At 45.0% G+C, this 18,089-nt stretch overlaps 2 protein-coding genes across 2 annotated transcripts; one reads left to right on the forward strand and one right to left on the reverse strand.

The window, feature by feature from the left end:
• Positions 1–1,558: 1,558 nt before the first annotated feature.
• LOC148775713 (uncharacterized) lies at positions 1,559–14,812 on the reverse strand. Its single transcript, XM_088843415.1, is given in 4 exon segments — positions 1,559–1,990; positions 2,451–6,320; positions 6,412–6,651; positions 14,750–14,812. Coding segments are annotated over 4 exon segments (4,605 nt in total).
• A 639-nt stretch (positions 14,813–15,451) lies between these two features.
• Positions 15,452–16,381, forward strand: LOC129554075 (olfactory receptor 4C45-like). The gene has a single exon (XM_055422721.2). The coding sequence runs from the start codon at positions 15,452–15,454 to the stop codon at positions 16,379–16,381; it is 930 nt and encodes a 309-aa protein (XP_055278696.2).
• The last annotated feature ends 1,708 nt before the right edge of the window (positions 16,382–18,089 follow it).

An 18,089-nucleotide genomic window follows, 5' to 3' on the forward strand; every position in this document is an offset into this window, starting at 1 on the left:
AAGGCTGCACAAAGCCCTCCTTGTTGCAAGAAAATCAGGTCTAGTCCCCTTCTGTTTTGCAATACTACTTCGGATAGTGAGGTTAAGGACTTTTCTAAATGACTGATAGACTCTTCAATGCGGGTGAGATCTTCATCTACAGCTGCCCGCAGAGAGGTGAGTCCTTGGTTTTGCAGGGACAAAGAGGCTATACCTGTCCCTGCTCCTGCCAGCCCAAAGCTCATCACAGCAGCCAAGGTGATAGCACTGATTGGCTCTCGCTTTTGTATTGACATTTCTCCGAGATGTTCATTTTCCCCTCTACCCCAGTGGGAATACATGACTTCTTCAGAGTGATAGACAATTTTTGGCATAACCGTGACCAAAACACAGAACTCCTGACTCTGATTAAAAACCTTTGCATGCAAACAGGGGGTCAGCCCAGTATGGGAACAAATCCACCAGCCCCCTGCCTCCGGAATGATCCATTGGGTATCATTTAACTCTGTAATGTTGCCGATTTGAGCACAAACAGGGGCCTTTTCGAGTGGGATGGTACCCAAACAAAGTCCCTTTCCCCAGACTTCCCTAGTGGTAAGACCGACCTTATGGTCTCCCCACTTACATCGTTCTGAGTAGTGAGACAAGGTGTAAGAAACATTGAGGCCTATTGCTTTGTAAAAAGGGGGGTAAAGATTATAGCAGAGCCAGCAAGAGCGGGTTGCATTAGGGTCGGTATGGTTTAATGCTGTGAAGGCGGCATTAATTAAACCCCATAAGGGATCTGCAGCCTGCGTGCTAGGGGAGTGGACTGTCTCTTCTGGTCCCCGAATGGGGGCGTGGGTAGCCTCTTCTGTCCTTGGGTGAGGGGCGTCTGATGGGGAGACCCCTGCCGGGGTTGCAGTGTCATGGCCCTGGGGAATGGCCTTAGACTTCTTTGGTGGGCTTCGACTTTTGACTAGATTGGGGCCTATGCTCTCTATCACAACTGGTTCTATGGTTTGGAGGATGGTTAAGATACCCCCGTAGTAGGGGCCATGCCATAGGGGCCTCATAGTGGTCTGGAGCCCCCAGCTAAGCCCTGAAGTCCATTGGAGTTTTCTGGCTGCCTCCTGGTTGAACATCACCTTGATCTGAGCATATTTGTCTTTCCCGTCTGGACCTAGGGAGTGTGCAAATCCATTAGGGGCCCTTTTTACGAATGAGAAGTTAACCCCATCCCTGTTCCCAACATCCCACCTGTTTTTGCCATCATTTGAGGTCACGCAGGACCAGGAACTGCACCAGTAATGTTGCATCCCCCCACATTGCCTCCAGTTTCTCATATACCCCAGGCACGCCCAAAACCCGTTGACCTGCATAAGTCCCCCGGTCTCTGTTGAACCTTCTATGATGTCTTTGAGGTTAAAATACAGGGCTGGCCACCAAGTGTTGGGGGGGTGGTTTTCGGTGGTCGAGTTGAGTATCTCACCAGTCAGCCCGTTTCGAAGTTTCCAGGTGATTTTGACCGGCTGGTGTGGGTTCCCGCTTGCTGTCCCGTAGCTGACGAAGGCGGTCATCAGCAGTAAGACCATAAGCCTTAGGGGGCTTTCCGTCGCGTGATTTTTAGCTTTAGGGGATTTGACGGGTGACGGCTGGCCTTCCATTCTATCCGGGCGTTGTCTTGTTCTTCTGGGGTGGCAAGGCGTACGTGGTCGCAGTGTACCCAAGGTCCGATGCCGTCAACCTTTAGAGCGGTGGGGGTGGTGAGAAGGACAACATAAGGACCTTTCCATCTAGGTTCTAGGGTTTTTGCTTGGTGCCTTTTGACCCATACACATTCCCCCGGCCCAATGTCATGCAATGGGACCATTCCCTGGTTTTGTCTTTCATGAATATTTCTAATTAGAGTCCATACTTGTTTATGTAACTTGCCCAGAGTTAAAACTGCTTCTCTGAACTCTTTTAGGCTCGGGGGTGGTTCTTTCCCCTCGAAGGTGGGACATGCTGGCGGAGGGGCCCCATAGACAATCTCAAAGGGGGTCAGACCTATTCTATAGGGGGTGTTCCGTGCCCAGAAAAGAGCATAGGGAAGGAGAGTCACCCAGTCCCCGCCAGTCTCTATTGCCAATTTTGCCAAAGTTTCTTTTAGGGTCCGATTCATCCTTTCTACTTGGCCCGAGCTCTGGGGATTGTATTCACAGTGTAATTTCCATTCAATCCCCATAGCCGAAACCAATCCCTGAACGACTTTACTCACAAAAGCAGGTCCATTATCAGAGCCAATAGAGGCCAGCAGCCCAAACCTAGGCACTATTTCCTCTAAAAGCTTTTTCCCTACCACCACGGCTGTTTCCCTCCTAGTGGGGTATGCCTCTACCCACCCAGAAAATGTATCTACCATGACTAATAGATATCGATATCCATACTTGCCTGGTCTTACCTCAGTGAAATCTATCTCCCAGTGCTGTCCTGGTCTTATTCCCCGGTACCTTATGCCCGTGTGTTGTCCCTTTCTTTTCCCTGGTGCCATCATCTGACAAGCTTTGCAGGAATGAGTAATTTCTTGTATAATCGCCTTTTGTCGAGGAAACCGAAGACGTGCTGTTTGCAGGAGGGACGCAATGTTTTTCTCTCCCAAGTGGGTGGTTTGGTGCAGGTGTGAGCAGAGATGCCATCCCAGGTCGGAAGGAAGCAATAAGTTTCCAGCTGAATCTCGGCACCATCCATCTGGGTCTTCTGGGTTGGTGCCTTTGGCTTGGATCCATTCTCGGTCCAAAGGGGAGTACTAGGGTTGGTGGCAGGGATCCCATCCCTGGGGCCGGCAGCCCAACAGTTAGGGCGCGGGTCTCATATCCTTCCTCGGCAGCCTTCCGTGCCGCCGCATCTGCGGCGCGGTTACCTCGGGCCTCTATGTTTTCTCCCTTCTGGTGTCCCGGGGTGTGGACTATGGCCACCGCTCGAGGAAGGTGGATGGCGGCCAGGAGCCTACGAATCTCAGACAGGTTTTTAATTTCTTTTCCTTCTGCTGTCAAAAAGCCCCTTTCTCTGTAGATGGGTCCTTGGATATGCACCATACCAAAGGCATAACGACTATCAGTATATATGGTGACTCTCCAGCCTTTGTCCATCTCGAGCGCCTGTGCCAGGGCAATCAATTCTGCCTTTTGGGCTGATGTCCCAGCGGGTAAGGCGTCTGCCCAAATCACATTCCCGGAAGCATCTACCACTGCTGCCCCGGCCCTTCCTTGCCCATCTGCCACGTAACTGCTCCCTTCCGTAAACCATACCAGATCGCCATCCCCTAGGGGTGTGTCTCTGAGGTCTCCCCGGAGTGCCGCAACATCAGCTAGTACTTCAGCACAGTCATGCATCGGCCCAGGGGATTCGGGGACTGGCAGTAGAGTGGCGGGGCTTAGGGAGCAGGGGGTCTGGAAACGCAGCCGGGGGGTATCTAGTAGCAAGGCCTGATAGTGCGTTAGGCGGGCGTTGGTGATCCACTTACCCGGTGGTTGTTTGAGAGTCCCCTCAATGGCATGGGGAGCGTAGACCAGGAGGTTTTGTCCATATGTCAACTTGTCTGCGTCGTGGATGAGGAGCACGGTTGCTGCAATGATGCGGAGGCAAGGCGGCCAGCCCGCCGCCACAGGGTCCAGTCGTTTGGACAAGTAGGCCACAGGCCGCTTCCAGGGTCCCCATTGTTGGGTCAGGACTCCTTTTCTCACTCCCTGCTTCTCGTCTACAAACAACTGGAACGGCTTGGACGGGTCAGGGAGGGCGAGGGCTGGGGCCTCTAACAGGGCCTGCTGAAGCTCCTGGAAGGCCTTTCTCATCGGCTAAGTCCACACCCAGTCTTTGCTTTCCCTGCTGCCCTCATAGAGGGGCCGAGCTTTTTCAGCAAAACCCCCAATCCATAGTCTGCAGTATCCAATAGTCCCCAGAAATTCCCTCACTTGGCGGGGCGTGGTTGGTTCAGGAGTCTGCAAGATAGTCTCTTTAATGGCTTGGGTCAGCCATCGTCGCCCCTGCTTAATCTTATACCCCAGGTAGGTGACCTCCTGCTGAGCAATCTGGGCCTTTTTGGCACTGGCCCTATACCCTAATTCCCCCAAGGCGCGAAGGAGGTCTCCAGTGGCCTGCAGGCATGCTTTCTCGGTCTTGGCTGCCAATAAGAGGTCATCTACATATTGTAATAAAATGATGTCTGGGTGTTCAGCCCGGTACTCACGCAAGTCCTCACCTAAGGCCTCATTAAACAGTGTCGGCGAGTTCTTATATCCCTGCGGGAGGCGAGTCCAGGTTAACTGTCCAGTGGTTTGATTGTCTCCATCAGTCCATTCGAAGGCAAAGATTTCTTGGCTCTGGGGTGCCAGGGGAAGGCTGAAAAAAGCATCTTTCAGGTCTAAGACTGTATACCAAACACAGTCTGGGGACAGGCCGCTCAAGAGGGTGTAAGGGTTAGGGACCGTAGGATGAATGTCATTTACCCTCTTGTTGACTTCGTGGAGGTCTTGGACTGGCCTATAGTCAGTCCCCCCCGGTTTTCTCACTGGCAATAAGGGAGTATTCCATTGTGACCGACACCGCCTGAGGATTCCCGTGTTCAGCAGTCTCTGGATATGGGGCGTGATTCCCTGCCGGGCCTCCTGACTCATAGGGTATTGTTTCACCCTCACAGGAGTGGCATTCGCCCTTAACTCAACGATGATGGGGGGTCTCTGTTTGGCTAATCCCACCCCAGCAGTCTCGGCCCATGCTGAAGGATAGCGCTGAACCCAAGGTTGGACCGTAGGGTTGATATCTGGGGAGGGCATTGGCAGATACAACCTGTATTCATCTTTCAGAGCGAGCGACAAGACTTGGATTGGATGTCCCGTCCCATCAGTAACAGAGATCCCTCCGGGGGCAAAATGAATCTGGGCGTTGACTTTAGACAACAAGTCTCTTCCTAACAAGGGTGCCGGGCATTCTGGTATGACTAAGAACGAGTGGGACACCCACTTTGCTCCCAAGTCCACCTGTCGTTTAGTAGTCCATTGGTATTGCTTTGTCCCGGTGGGCCCTTGTACCCAGCTTGTCCTTTTGGACAGGGGTCCTTCTCTTCGATTAAGGACCGAGTACTGGGCTCCAGTGTCTACCATAAAGCCGACCGGTTTCCCCTCCACTGCAATAGTTACCCAGGACTCGGGGAGGGGCACCGAGTCTTGACTCCCCTAGTCACTCTCTTCCCCAGTATATAGAATGCGAGTCGCCGGGGCAGAGGTCTCACTTTTGCCCGATCTCTCTTTTTGGCCTCTCCTGGGACATTCATTTTTCCAGTGTCCTTTTTCCTTGCAACAGGCACATTGATCTCTTTTTAGTTTTTCCTTTCCCTTTGGTCTGGCGTCTCTGATTTGCCAATTCTCCTGACCACCTTTGGCTCCCGCAAAGAATATGCGAGCTAACTCTTGCTGATTTCTACGATTTTCTTCTGCCCTGCTTTCCCTTTCTTCCCTCCTAATCCGTTCTTCCCTCTCCTCAGGGGTCTCTCTATTATTATATACCCTTTCTGCAGCCCTTAGCAGCTCCTGAATCGTCTTCTCTCCCAATCTGTCTATTTTCTGCAATTTCCTCCTAATGTCTGGAGCCGCCTGATTCACAAAAGCTAGGATGATAGCCGCACAGGTCTCATCCGCCTGCGGGTCCATGGGGGTATACTGCCTAAAAGCTTCCATTAGTCTTTCTAGAAATGCTGCCAGGCTCTCTGTAGGCTCCTGTCTCACCAAATTTACCTTAGCCAAATTCGTTGGTCTCCGGGCAGCTGCTCAGAGGCCTGCCATAAGAGTCTGGCGGTACACTTGGAGACGCTCCCTACCTTCCGCACGTTCAAAGTCCCACTGGGGCCGGGCCAATGGAAATCCCTCATCAATTAGGTTCGGCTGCATGGTAGGCCTTCCGTCTACACCCGGGACATGTTTCCGAGCTTCCGATAGGATCCGCTCCCATTCTTCCGTGGTGAAGAGCACCTGTAACAGCTGCTGACAGTCATCCCAGGTGATATTATGGGTGAAAAGGATAGATTCTAAGAGGTCAATAAGTCCCTGGGGTCTCTCCGAAAATGAGGGTGTCTGGGTTTTCCAATTGTATAAGTCGTTGGTGGAAAAGGGCCAGTACTGATAAGTACACTCCCCATCCTGGCGGGCTGGCCCCGCCCGAACAGGTAGCGCCCAAGCAGTGGAGGTGGGGCCTTCCTGATCCAAGCCACCTGCCGGGACCGAAAGTTCCCTTGTCCTTCCGGGCGTCCCGAGGGCTGGGCCCCCCTCTCGGGGCGGGGCCGAAGGCTCACTGCCCCTCCCTGGCTCCCCAGACGATACTTGGGGTACCTGAGGGGGCAAAGGAGGGGGTAAATAAGTGGGGGGGGGAAGCTCAGAATCTAGGTCAATCAGGTCAGGGTAGAGTGAAGTCTTGGAGCACGGGGGGAGTTGGAGCTCGGTTTCCACGGCTCTCAGTCTTCTTTTCGTCTGGAGCTTCCAAGACCAAGACCTGTGGGACCTGCGTCGCTGGGGAAACAAAAGGTTTCATCCATGCTGGTGGGTTTTCCACCAGATCTTGCCAGACTAGGATATAAGGCATCTGGTCCGGGTGGCCAGAGGAGCCGGGCGCGAGAACCTTCCCCCCGACAGCCCGGATGATGGGCAGGCTGAAGGTTCCTTCCTTCGGCCACCCGACATTAAAAGTGGGCCACTCCGAGGAGCAGAGCGTCACCAGCTTATTCCTCTTCACCAGCAGAGACAAGTCTCGCGCCCTAGATTTAAAGTCAGAGAAATGATCCATCATGAGGGAGAGCGGGGTAGAGCTTCCTTGACCCATGACCACAGAATAGATTACGGCAGAGAACAGACACAGGAGAGAGACAGAGACAATGCCGGCACACACGAAAACATGACAAACTGAGGACAGACAAACTTCGGCCGAAAACACACTACTAGATCTCTGAGACCTCTGAGGCTTCCTGCAGTTTAAAGTAACCTTACCGAAGGGCGTCTACTGCCCACCAGATTCCGGATCGGGAGAGACCTCCTCTCTCCCGCAGAGCCAGCTGCCTTCCAGCGCGAATGCTGGGCCTCGGCCTTACTGTGGCTACGGCGACCAATTCGCCCCTGAACAGACCTTGCAAATCCAGCTGCCTTCCAGCGTGAATGCTGGGCCTCGGCCTTACGCTGGCTACGGCGATCGCCCCTGAACAGACCTTGCACCAGTGCTGTTATCAGCCCTCCTCCGGGCTGATGAACCCCTTCTGCCGGGAGAGCGTTATTCTCGCCAGTCAGGGGGATCCCGGACGAGCCCCCAAATGTTATGCCCTGAGTCCGGTCCCCCTTAACTGGTAGAATAAGACACTCGCAGCAATGCAAAAGCAAGAATGGGGTTTATTTCTAGCTCGAGCTAGGGCTCCTGCCCCTCCCAGTGCAGTGGAATGCGGACAAGAGCCCCGAGCCCAGCTTACAGCGGTTTTTATAGTCTCAGGTTACATAAGCACCTATTTCTGTTTAAAAGATGAAGCTGGCGGAAGCTCATTGGCCAATTCATGCGCGCGCGGAAGCTCATTGGCCAGTTTATACCCGCGCAGGGTTTTCTCTGGGGGATTTCCCTTTTTCTTCTGATTGGCCCAATTTTGGCGCCGGCGGGATTTTTCTAGGGAGGAGTTTCTTAATTCTTGGCGCCGGCAGGATCTTCTTAGGGAGGAGTTTCTATGAACCCAGCCTCCACCCTATCTCCAGGAAATTGAAACTTAGGCCTAAGCAAGATCTCAGGCCTATCACAGCTACTCAGATGTTAGGGCTCCTAACACCATAAGAATAAAGAATCCATGTATGTGAGTTGAGACAGTTCTTTCCAGAAATGTGAATCAGTCAAGCCATGTGCTCTGGTTTCCTATACAGAAAGTGACAACAGACACCAATGAGCTTTTGCTTTACGCCAAGCACCGCTGTAAGCACTTTACATGTGCTAACTCGTAGAAACCCCACGATATCCTGTGACAGGCACTCCTATCGCCCTCTTCTACAAGTGTGAGAACTCAGTATAAAGAAAGAGGCTGAGGAACTTGCCCAAGATCACATAGTTAGCAAAGAGAAGCGGCAGCCAAACTCTCACAGTTAATCATGATCCACTATTTGGTCACTAAAAGCAGTTTCTCTAGCCTTGCAGTTGCTCAGTCATCTGACTCTTTGCAATCCCAAGGACTGTAGCCCCCTAGGCTCCTCTGTCCATGGAATTCTCCAGGCGAGAATACTGGATTGGGTTGCCATTCCCTTCTCCAGGGCACCTTCTCAACCCACGGACTGAACCCAGATCCCCTGCATTGCAGGCAAATACTTTACAGTCTTAGCCAATCTAGCCTACATGCCTTTATCTACAGGGCATTAGCAGTAGAATAGCAGTTTTGCAGGGACTTAGATATTTCCACATGTTATCTTCCTCAATCCCCCCTATAACTCTGTCAGACAGGTATGAATAAGGCTCTTTTGGTGATGGGCAGGGAGGCCTGGCATGCTGCGGTTCATGGGGTTGCAGAGAATTGGACACGACTGAGTGACTGAACCAAACTGAACTGATGAACACTAGGGAGCTCATGCATCGATTATCCCATGACTAGGACCTTCTGTCCTTGGGTCCCAGAGTCCAAGATCATTTTCTAAACACACTCATAGAGGGGCTGCAAACCCAGCCCAGATGCCTCTCCCTCGTCTTCTTAATCAGAGATGTCATGGCCACAAGGGAGAATGGATAAACTGATTTGGCTGCCATCTTGGTTGAAGCTGCTAGTTCTAATCCTCTGGGAATTGAGAGATCGGAGACTCCCTAACTCCTTGCACTAGAGTAATACTTATTTAAATATTTCCCTGTAAACACACTTGAAAGTGTTGGTGAAGATGAACCCAGGAAGACTATATAAGCATAACCATCCCTGGATCACAGAAGCTGTGTGGTTTTGAGTCTCTAAAACATTTGGATCCAGACTCCTAGGAACAAAGGAAGACATCTATAGGCTGAGCACAGGCTTAGTAAGAAAAAGATTTGAAAGGGCTAACCTCAGGGAATTGCTACTTCAAATCAACTTTTATTTGTTGCTGATTTTATGGTGCTTGCAATTCCTAATTTTTCTACTTTAACAGTGTGCTATTTCCAGGGCTTTGAGTCAGGATAGATCTCAGGTCAAGTGGCTCTTTTTAATACACTTCATCTGGGCACAAGAAAGACTGACAAACGTATAGTAAGATGGCATAAATGGAAATTTCCTCCAATGGTTAGACTTTTTTCCCATCACTTTCTTTTGAAGCCTAACACTTCAGAAGGTGTCAGACTAAAGAAATTTGTTATCTGAGCTGAGCTGTGTGTGCCCCACTCACATAATGGTATGAGCCAATAAAGCAAACCTAAAACCCAGTCCATCAACTCAGCATTATTTAGGAATTCTCTTTCAGCAGTCATTTTCAAATCATTAAGTAAGGAAAAGGAAATTTTCATTTAAGATAAAAAGTGAACAAACCTTTAAAGCAGCAGTTGTTGATAGGTCAATGATCGTTACCCCCAAGCAAATTATGCTCTACAAGTAACACCTTGCTATGAAATGAGCATGCCACTTATTTCCCAAATGCATCCGGAGAGGTAAGTACAATCTGTGGTTTCTTTATCACGTTTTCTCAAGGTGATACTTCGTTGTTGTTCAGTCACCATGCCCAGCTCTTTGCGACCCCATGGACTGCAGCAGGCCAATCTTCCCTGTCCTTCAACATCTCCCAGAAAGTGCCCAAGTTCATGTCCATTGAATCGGTGATGCCAACCATCTCATACTAGGGTATTCAAATTACAGGTGAGTTAGGTTTAAACACTTCAGTATTCATGCCTGGAGAACCCTGTAGATGGAGGAGCCTGGTGGGCTGCTGTCCATGGGGTCGCACAGTCGGACACAACTGAAGCAACTTAGCATGCATGCATGCATTGGAGAAGGAAATGGCAGCCCACTCCAGTGTTCTTGCTGGAAAATCCCAGGGACTGAAGACCCTGGTGGGTTGCCGTTTATGGGGTCACACAGAGTCGGACACGACTGAAGCAACTTAGCAGCAGCAGCAGTAGGTTTAAACATCCGTTTCTACTGTCACAGATTTTTATAAATAGTGACCAACATACTGAGAAAAGGAGTCACACAGATTATCTTTTATTAAATTATTTTTCTTATTATAAAGGTAACATATTCTCTTTGTAGGAAATTCAGATCAGAAAAATTTTAAAAGAATACAAAATTTATCTTAAATCCATAATCCAAATAAGCATTACTAGTCTCTAGAGTATTTCTTTCAGGTACTTTTCTATCTTTATATGTCATTTTGGACCATTTAGATCATAATAAAGAAATTGTCTAGTATCTTGTGTTTTCTACTTAATATTATGTTGGAAGAATTTTTTCACACCATTAATTTTTCTTGTAAATAGCCTCAACGTTCACCTGATATTTCATAACTATAATTTGCTTACTTGTCCCTCTTTATGTAGACATTTCAATTGTTTTCACTTTTTCATTATCATACAAAATATGAAATATAGCCTGTGTACACAGTTTTTGTCCATAATCTTTATACAGAATAGATTTTGAAGAATAAGGAGTACTGGATCAAGGGGCATGACCTGACTATAAAGCCCTGATTATACAAAGTCAAACTTTTTTCCAGAATATTTTACATCAACACAGTACTAATATAACTATCATAAACTTCTGCTCATTTTCCAATTTAAAGTATTTCACTGTTTGTAAATTGCATTTCCTTGATGGCTTATGAAACAGGGATTTTTTTTAAGGGATCTAGTGTTTTTTCTAGAATTTTCTTTTTATTAAAAAGTTTTGTTAATTTTTATAATTGTGTAGGTAGAACTTTTTTTTGCAAAAACTACATCTATGATAATAGTGATCTATCATACTTGTTGCAAATAGTTTTCCAATGTGTTCTGTACCTTTATGCAGTTAAATCTGTTAGCTTTGTCCTAGTTTTTATACCACTGAATTTTGCTTAAAATGCTCTTCCCCACCTAGAGATGAGATATATATATATTTGTTCTTTTGATTTTCTGTTTTTGAAGAAATCTGTTTTACTGAAAGTCTTTAATGCATGCTACCCTTTTTTTCTATCTCTTTTTCTCTTTATTTGGTGATGGCATAAAAGATAGGCTTTATTTGAAAAGTATCTATTCAGTTGTTAAAAAATAATTTATGAACTACACATAATATTTCTTCAAATTTTCTTTAAAAATAATGACCTTTTACAGTTTGACCATACTTACCTCTTATTGAGCTTATCTGCTCCTTTATTTCATTCATATTTTTCTAAAAAAAATTTGAATTCATTTATAGTCTACTAGCTTTCTACTATTTAATATACTGATTTCTGCATTCAACTTTTTCTGAATACAATTAGTTGCTTTTCTAACCTCTTGAGCTGATTACTTAATTCCCTTATTTTCTCTCTTTATTTTTGTTCTTTCTAAATACTAACTATAATAATCAAGTATTTTAAGGATAAGAATAATGATATGTCTGTTTTTTCACTTTTATACTCATCAAAAATTTGGAGTATGTGGAAAGTTATACATTTTACTTTTAGTATAGCATTTTGACCTATATAATAATAATATTCTTCAATTCCTCCATACCATCTGTTATTTTTCTTAATTTGTATGTGAGAAAGTTTAGGGGCAATAAGACTAAGGTCTGTACATAACATCATATAGCTGCTAATCTGAAAACAGAATTTAGAAACACCTGACTGCACAGAACACATGCTGATAAACAAATTATAATGCTTTAGTTTCCTTACCTTAAAAGTACCTGTTTTCTAAAGAGATCTAGAGAATTTTTCATAGTCTTCCCTAAACTGAGCTTGATTTGCAAAATTCTTCTGAAACCTAAAATGACAAAAGTTCTCCAACTATAAAGAAAGCTGAGCATCGAAGCATTGATGCTTTTGAACTGTGATGTTGGAGAAGACTCTTGAGAGCCCCTTGGACTGCAAGGAGATCCAACCAGTCCATCCTAAAGGAGATCAGTTCTGGGTGTTCATTGGAAGTACTGATGTTGAAGCTGGAACTCCAATACTTTGGCCACCTGATGCGAAGAGCTGACTCATTTGAAAAGACCTTGATGCTGGGAAAGATTGAGGACAGGAGGAGAAAGGGACGATAGATGAGATGGTTGGATGGCATCACCAACTCGATGGACATGGGTTTGGGTGGACTCCGGGAGCTGGTGATGGACAGGGAGGCCTGCGTGCTGTGGTTCATGGGGTCGCAAAGGGTCCGACACAACTGAGCAACTGAACTGAACAGAGTGAATCATAATGTTTCAAATAAGTCTGGGGGATGTCGCGTTGCATCATATGCTATTTTATCCTCTTCAGAATATTCTTTTTTCTTCTTGTGTGGTGGTGTTCTTAGAAAGTTTTATTTGAATGTAATATAAATTCAAAAATCTAACTGCCAGTTATACCTCAAAAGTGAAAGTGCAGTTGCTCAGTCATGTCCAACTCTTTGTGACCCCATGGACTGTAGCCCACCAGGCTCCTCTGTCCATGGGATTCTCCAGATAGGAACACTGGAGTGTGTTGCCACTTCTTTCTCCAGGGGGTCTTCCCTAGCTGGGGATTGAACCAATATTATTATATTAAATAATAGAAAGCTGCTGCTGCTAAGTCGCTTCAGCCGTGTCCAACTCTGTGCGACCCCATAGACAGCAGCCCAGCAGGCTCCCCCATCCCTGGGATTCTCCAGGCAAGAACACTGGAGTGGGTTGCCATTTCAGACTCTAAGTGAATTGAACCGACTCCAGTATTCTTGTCTGGAGAATTCCATGGATAGAGGAGCCTGGTGGGCTACAATCCGTTGGGTCGCAAAGAGTTGAAGACAACTAAGCAACTAATACTTTTACTTTCATATACATTCTACAATTTCATATACAAGATTTTTCTTACTCTGAAGAATCAAATTTGAAAAATGTGATGTATACATTTGAATAATATATGCTTGGAAGATGCATTTATAATCTCATAATAAGCCTGGAAAGTGAGTTAAAATTAAATCTGAAAGCTATCAGAGTTTCCTAACTAAAACAGCTTGTTTTCTGAGTAAATCCAGAAAATGGGAGAGTTGTCTAGAGACGTAAGAATTCCACTGTCCTCCTTGTTAGTTTACGGTCTATTTGCAGCTGTGGGGCAAATGCTTGGTGGGAAGAAAGCGATGTCTGGATTTAATCTAGAAACTGAGGAAACCACAACCAACTGATCCAAGTTAGTGATAATTAATTCTTTTCCCCCAAATTTAAGAAGGTTAACTTAGCCAAATTCATTTCACTGAAATAATATTTGTAGTTAGATACTGCCATGAAATTAAAAGACACTCACTCCTTGGAAGGAAAGTTTTGACCAACCTAGATAGCATATTAAAAAGCAGAGACATTACTTTGCCAACAAAGGTCCGTTGAGTCAAGGCTATGGTTTTTCCTGTGGTCATTTATGGATATGAGAGTTGGACTGTGAACAAAGCTGATCACCGAAGAACTGATACTTTTGAACTGTGGTGTTGGAGAAGACTCTTGAGAGTCCCTTGGACTGCAAGGAGATCCAACCAGTCCATTCTAAAGGAGATTAATCCTGGGTGTTCATTGGAAGGATTGATGCTAAAGCTGAAACTCCAATACTTTGGCCACCTCATGCGAAGAGTTGACTCACTGGAAAAGACTCTGATGCTGGGAAGGATTGGGGGCGGGAGGAGACGGGGATGACAGAGAATGAGATGGCTGGATGGCATCACCAACTCTGTGGACATGAGTTTGAGTGAACTCCGGGAGTTGGTGATGGACAGGGAGAACTGGCGTGCTGTGATTCATGGGGTTGCAAAGAGTCAGTCACGACTGAGCGACTGAACTGAACTGAACTGTAAATTGAAACTTAGCCTTTCTCTTTAAAAATGAATTCGGACACAATGATGTGAAAATGTCAATAGAAAATACTGTATGGAATGTTCCCAGGCAAGATGCTGTTGAGAATCACTAAAGTCACTTTTATAAAATTGGGATTAACATTTATGTCTCACTAAATAGATTGATTCTGAAGATCTCTATAATTATTACAAATTCTTTCCTCTTTTCATGCCTTTCATTCCACCACACTGAAGAATTTGTGAGTTAAATCTTTGAAGAATGATTGGCCATAATCACCATCATTGGAGTCGTGGAGAGAGAAAAACAGCTCAGGCATAAGCTTTCCTGAAAACTCTAAACAATCTTATTTCATCTTTATTGAAACCTGAGAGATCATAATGCTGAGCTCTGTGCCCAGAAACTTTTGAGGAAAAAATATGTGGTTATGTTTTTGAAGAAGAGGAAAAGAGAGATAACGAATAAAATAGCTTATGATCTTGGTTAGAACAACGTGTAGTCTATCTTATAAACCTATATACAGGCTCACTCCCCAAGAAAAGAATGCATTCTTATTTTTACATTAGGAATGAAAATTTCAAGTTCATCTTAATTGATAAAAACTTATTCCAAAAGGGGAAATTGTATCATTTCAGGTGTTCCTAACATTTTTGTCTGGTCAATAGGAAACTCAGGAAAACTTCTTGACTTGTATCATTTCATAGCAAAATGTGAGTAGGGTAATATAGCTAATCCGGAGCATTATTCTATCTGCAGTGAAAAAACAATTGCACAGAAAGCTCGTTTCAGAAATACTGAGAACTTTTCAGGGAACTTTGCACCACTTACATGTTCACATTCAAAGATGTAGAAAGAGTGAGCATAACTATCTTGTTGAGCCAGACACAACATCCGGGGCTGCTGAGTGAATACTGCCCAAAGAGCTGTTATAAAGAGAGTTTCTTGGCATTTTGAAGGACAAAAACTCCATCTGCAGCTCTGTCCCTGTGTGTGCGTGTGCATTAATTAAAAAATGAATAACAGGTCACAGAACACAGCTGGTATAGAGTAAGGTTTGATTGGTACTTTTCCTGTCTGATACAAAGTTGATTTTTAAAATATTGTGTCCATATACCTATGAATATTCATTCCAATAGACAAGCATTAATATAACTTTATAAAGAATTGTCAATGAAATTTGTCCCCTAGAGTAAAAGAAAGCTATCTGTGAGACATTGAGCTAAAAAGAAAATTTAGAAGTTGGCTGCATGTCAATATTCATTTAAAAAATCTTGCTTTTATTGTGGTATTTGCAAGGTATTGTCATGATATATTTAAATTATATGAATCAGGAGAGATTTAAACTCCACCCATTCTTCTTTACAACTCTCTGTAAAATATCAGAGGTAAGTGAAGGGAGTAGCTCCACCAGTCCCAGGGACCCGAGCTAAAGAGATGATGAAATTTTTTCTATAGAATTTAAAATATCATCACTCAGAAATACTGTGATCTTTCCAGATCCACTATGCGCTTACAACTCAAGATGAATTGATGGAGACGATGAGCAATGTAACAGAATTCATCCTACTGGGCCTGACCCAGAATCCAGGACTGCAGAAACTCTTCTTTGTCGTGTTTTTGATCACCTACTTGATCACACTGGCAGGTAACCTGCTCATCTCTGTCACCATCTGCACCAGCCCAGCCCTCCGTTCTCCCATGTACTATTTTCTGTCCTATTTGTCCATGATAGATGGTTTCTATGCTTCCTCCATAGCACCCAAGTTGATCTTTGACTTGGTCTCTGGAAAGAACACCATTTCCTTCAGTGGCTGCATGACTCAGGTCTTTGCTGAACATTTCTTTGCTGGAGCCGAGATTGTCTTGCTGATTGTCATGGCCTATGACCGCTATGTGGCCATCTGTAAGCCCCTGCACTACCTGACCGTCATGAGTCGACCTGTGTGTGCTCTCCTGGTTGGAACGGCTGGGGCTTTGGGCTTTCTCCATGGAGGGATCCAGATTTTGATCCTGGTTCAGTTACCATTCTGTGGCCCCAATGTCATCGACCATTTTATGTGTGATTTAATACCTCTCCTGGAGCTGGCCTGCACGGATACGCACTCTCTGGGGCCCCTGATTTCTGCCAACAGTGGGTCACTGTGTTTGCTAACTTTCTCAATGCTGGTTGCTTCCTATGTTGTCATCCTGCGCTCCCTGAGGACTCATAGCTCTGAAGGGCGTGGCAAAGCCCTGTCCACCTGTGCCTCTCATGTCACAGTTGTCATCTTATTCTTTGTACCTTGTTCGTTCCTCTACCTGAGACCCACGACCTCCTTCCCCGTTGACAAAGCTGTGACTGTGTTTTGCACCATAGGAACTCTTATGCTGAACCCTTTAATCTACACCCTGAGAAATGCAGAAGTGAAAAGTGTCATGAAGAGGCTCTGGGGACAAATAATGAAAACTGATGATGAATAAACCTTGTGTGGAGTATTTAGGCAAAAAAAAGGAAAATCTAGTGATATTTTACCGAAATTTTTCCCCCTTCTTAATTGATTGAACTGGGTTGATTCTTCCGTCTGGATCAATTTTCTCTAGGGGTTCATACATTGTAAGCCAGGGTTGATATTCAGAAGGCATAGCAGACACAGTGCCAAGAACCCACGATAGTTTTAGGAGGCCATGAAATGTTTTAATTTCTTTTACAACAGAAAGAAAAAAATTAATATAATCTAAATGCAGCTTAGATTATAGTCATCTATATAGCAATGCAGTCAGAAAAGATAATTTTTAACATTTTGATGGAGGAGAAGACCCGAGAAGATGAAAGTGCCAAGGGTTCACAAAAGTCACAATGTTGCCCTGACTGTGGGTATGAAACAGATCAACAGCAATATTCTTGAGCACTCGTTACACCCAGCACCATAGCTAGAGTGAAGTTTCATTTTAAAAGCGGGAAAACAACTACACATGAAAAAAGGACAGAACAGTAGGAACTAAGTTTTCAAAAAGTACATTTATACACTTTTTCTGATCTTTCTAGGTTTGAGAGGCTTATCAATAAAATAAACACAGCAATAAAAAGAATTTTTTACTTATCACAATCCCAAAAAGATAACACTTGCACACAAAAGTACTTTTTGAAAATTACATTTCATCATTCCCTGTAGTATACAAGAGTTTACAAAAAGAATTAGAAACAGAATTGGATGGCATAAAATAAGCATAATTTTAAGCATAAAGTCCATAGAGCTAAGGCAGAAAATATCTATACATTAAAGTCTGGTTTTAGACACAGACAAAGGAAAAGAAGATTCTGAAGACAAAAATAGCAGCTATCGGAACTTTCCAGTGATTTAAGAACAAGTCATGGAACTGTCATGGAACAGCACAAAATCACAAATCTGAGCTAAAGAATCCATACCATGTACATAATGAAATTCTAAGAGATTCAAAAATAGCCAGAGATTAAGTGCTTTGGACAAAATAGGCTTAATTTTTCTTATTGTCTCCAGCATTAATTATTCCAGTAAATATTAGCAAATTGTTTCACCTCTCTATTTTTTTCATCTTTAATTAAAAAAAAAAAAAATAGAATTTCCCAGGTGGCTCAGTAGTAAAGATCTGCCTGCCAAGCAGGAGACACAGGTTCGATCCCTGGTTTGGGAAGATCCGCTGGAGAAAGAGGACTGGGCAACTCACTCCAGTGTTCTTGCCTGAGAATCTCATGGACAGAGGAGCTTGGTGGGCTGCAGTCCTTGGGGCCTCAAAGAGTCAGGACCATCGCAGCTAAGCAACAACAACAAACAGGAAAATAACATTACATGCTTCCTTAAATTGTGCAGATTAAATGACTTCAAGAGGAAAACTGAGTCAGCTAAAAATTAACAAAAATTGCTCAGACTTCGTTTCAACTTTCAGAGATTCCACAAGAGCATAAACTATGCTGGGGACAGTGGTTCCTAACAGAGGAGCCCAAGAGCACCGCTACTGTTATTCACAAACCAGGACAGCAGGGAGACCAAACATCCATCCCAGCCTCACTTCACTCCAAAATGTGTCATCTCAGCCAATAAAAAGTTCTCTGAATGTTGACAGCGAGTGCCTCACCAACTCCCTATTCTGGGATTAGACTGCACTTAAACATCTCTGTAGTGACAAATGGGAGAGCCGGTGGGATCAGCTA

Source organism: Moschus berezovskii, chromosome 14 (genome assembly GCF_049115385.1).
Source record: "Moschus berezovskii isolate FMDL1 chromosome 14, NW_MosBer_1.0, whole genome shotgun sequence".
Taxonomy (NCBI): domain Eukaryota; kingdom Metazoa; phylum Chordata; class Mammalia; order Artiodactyla; family Moschidae; genus Moschus; species Moschus berezovskii.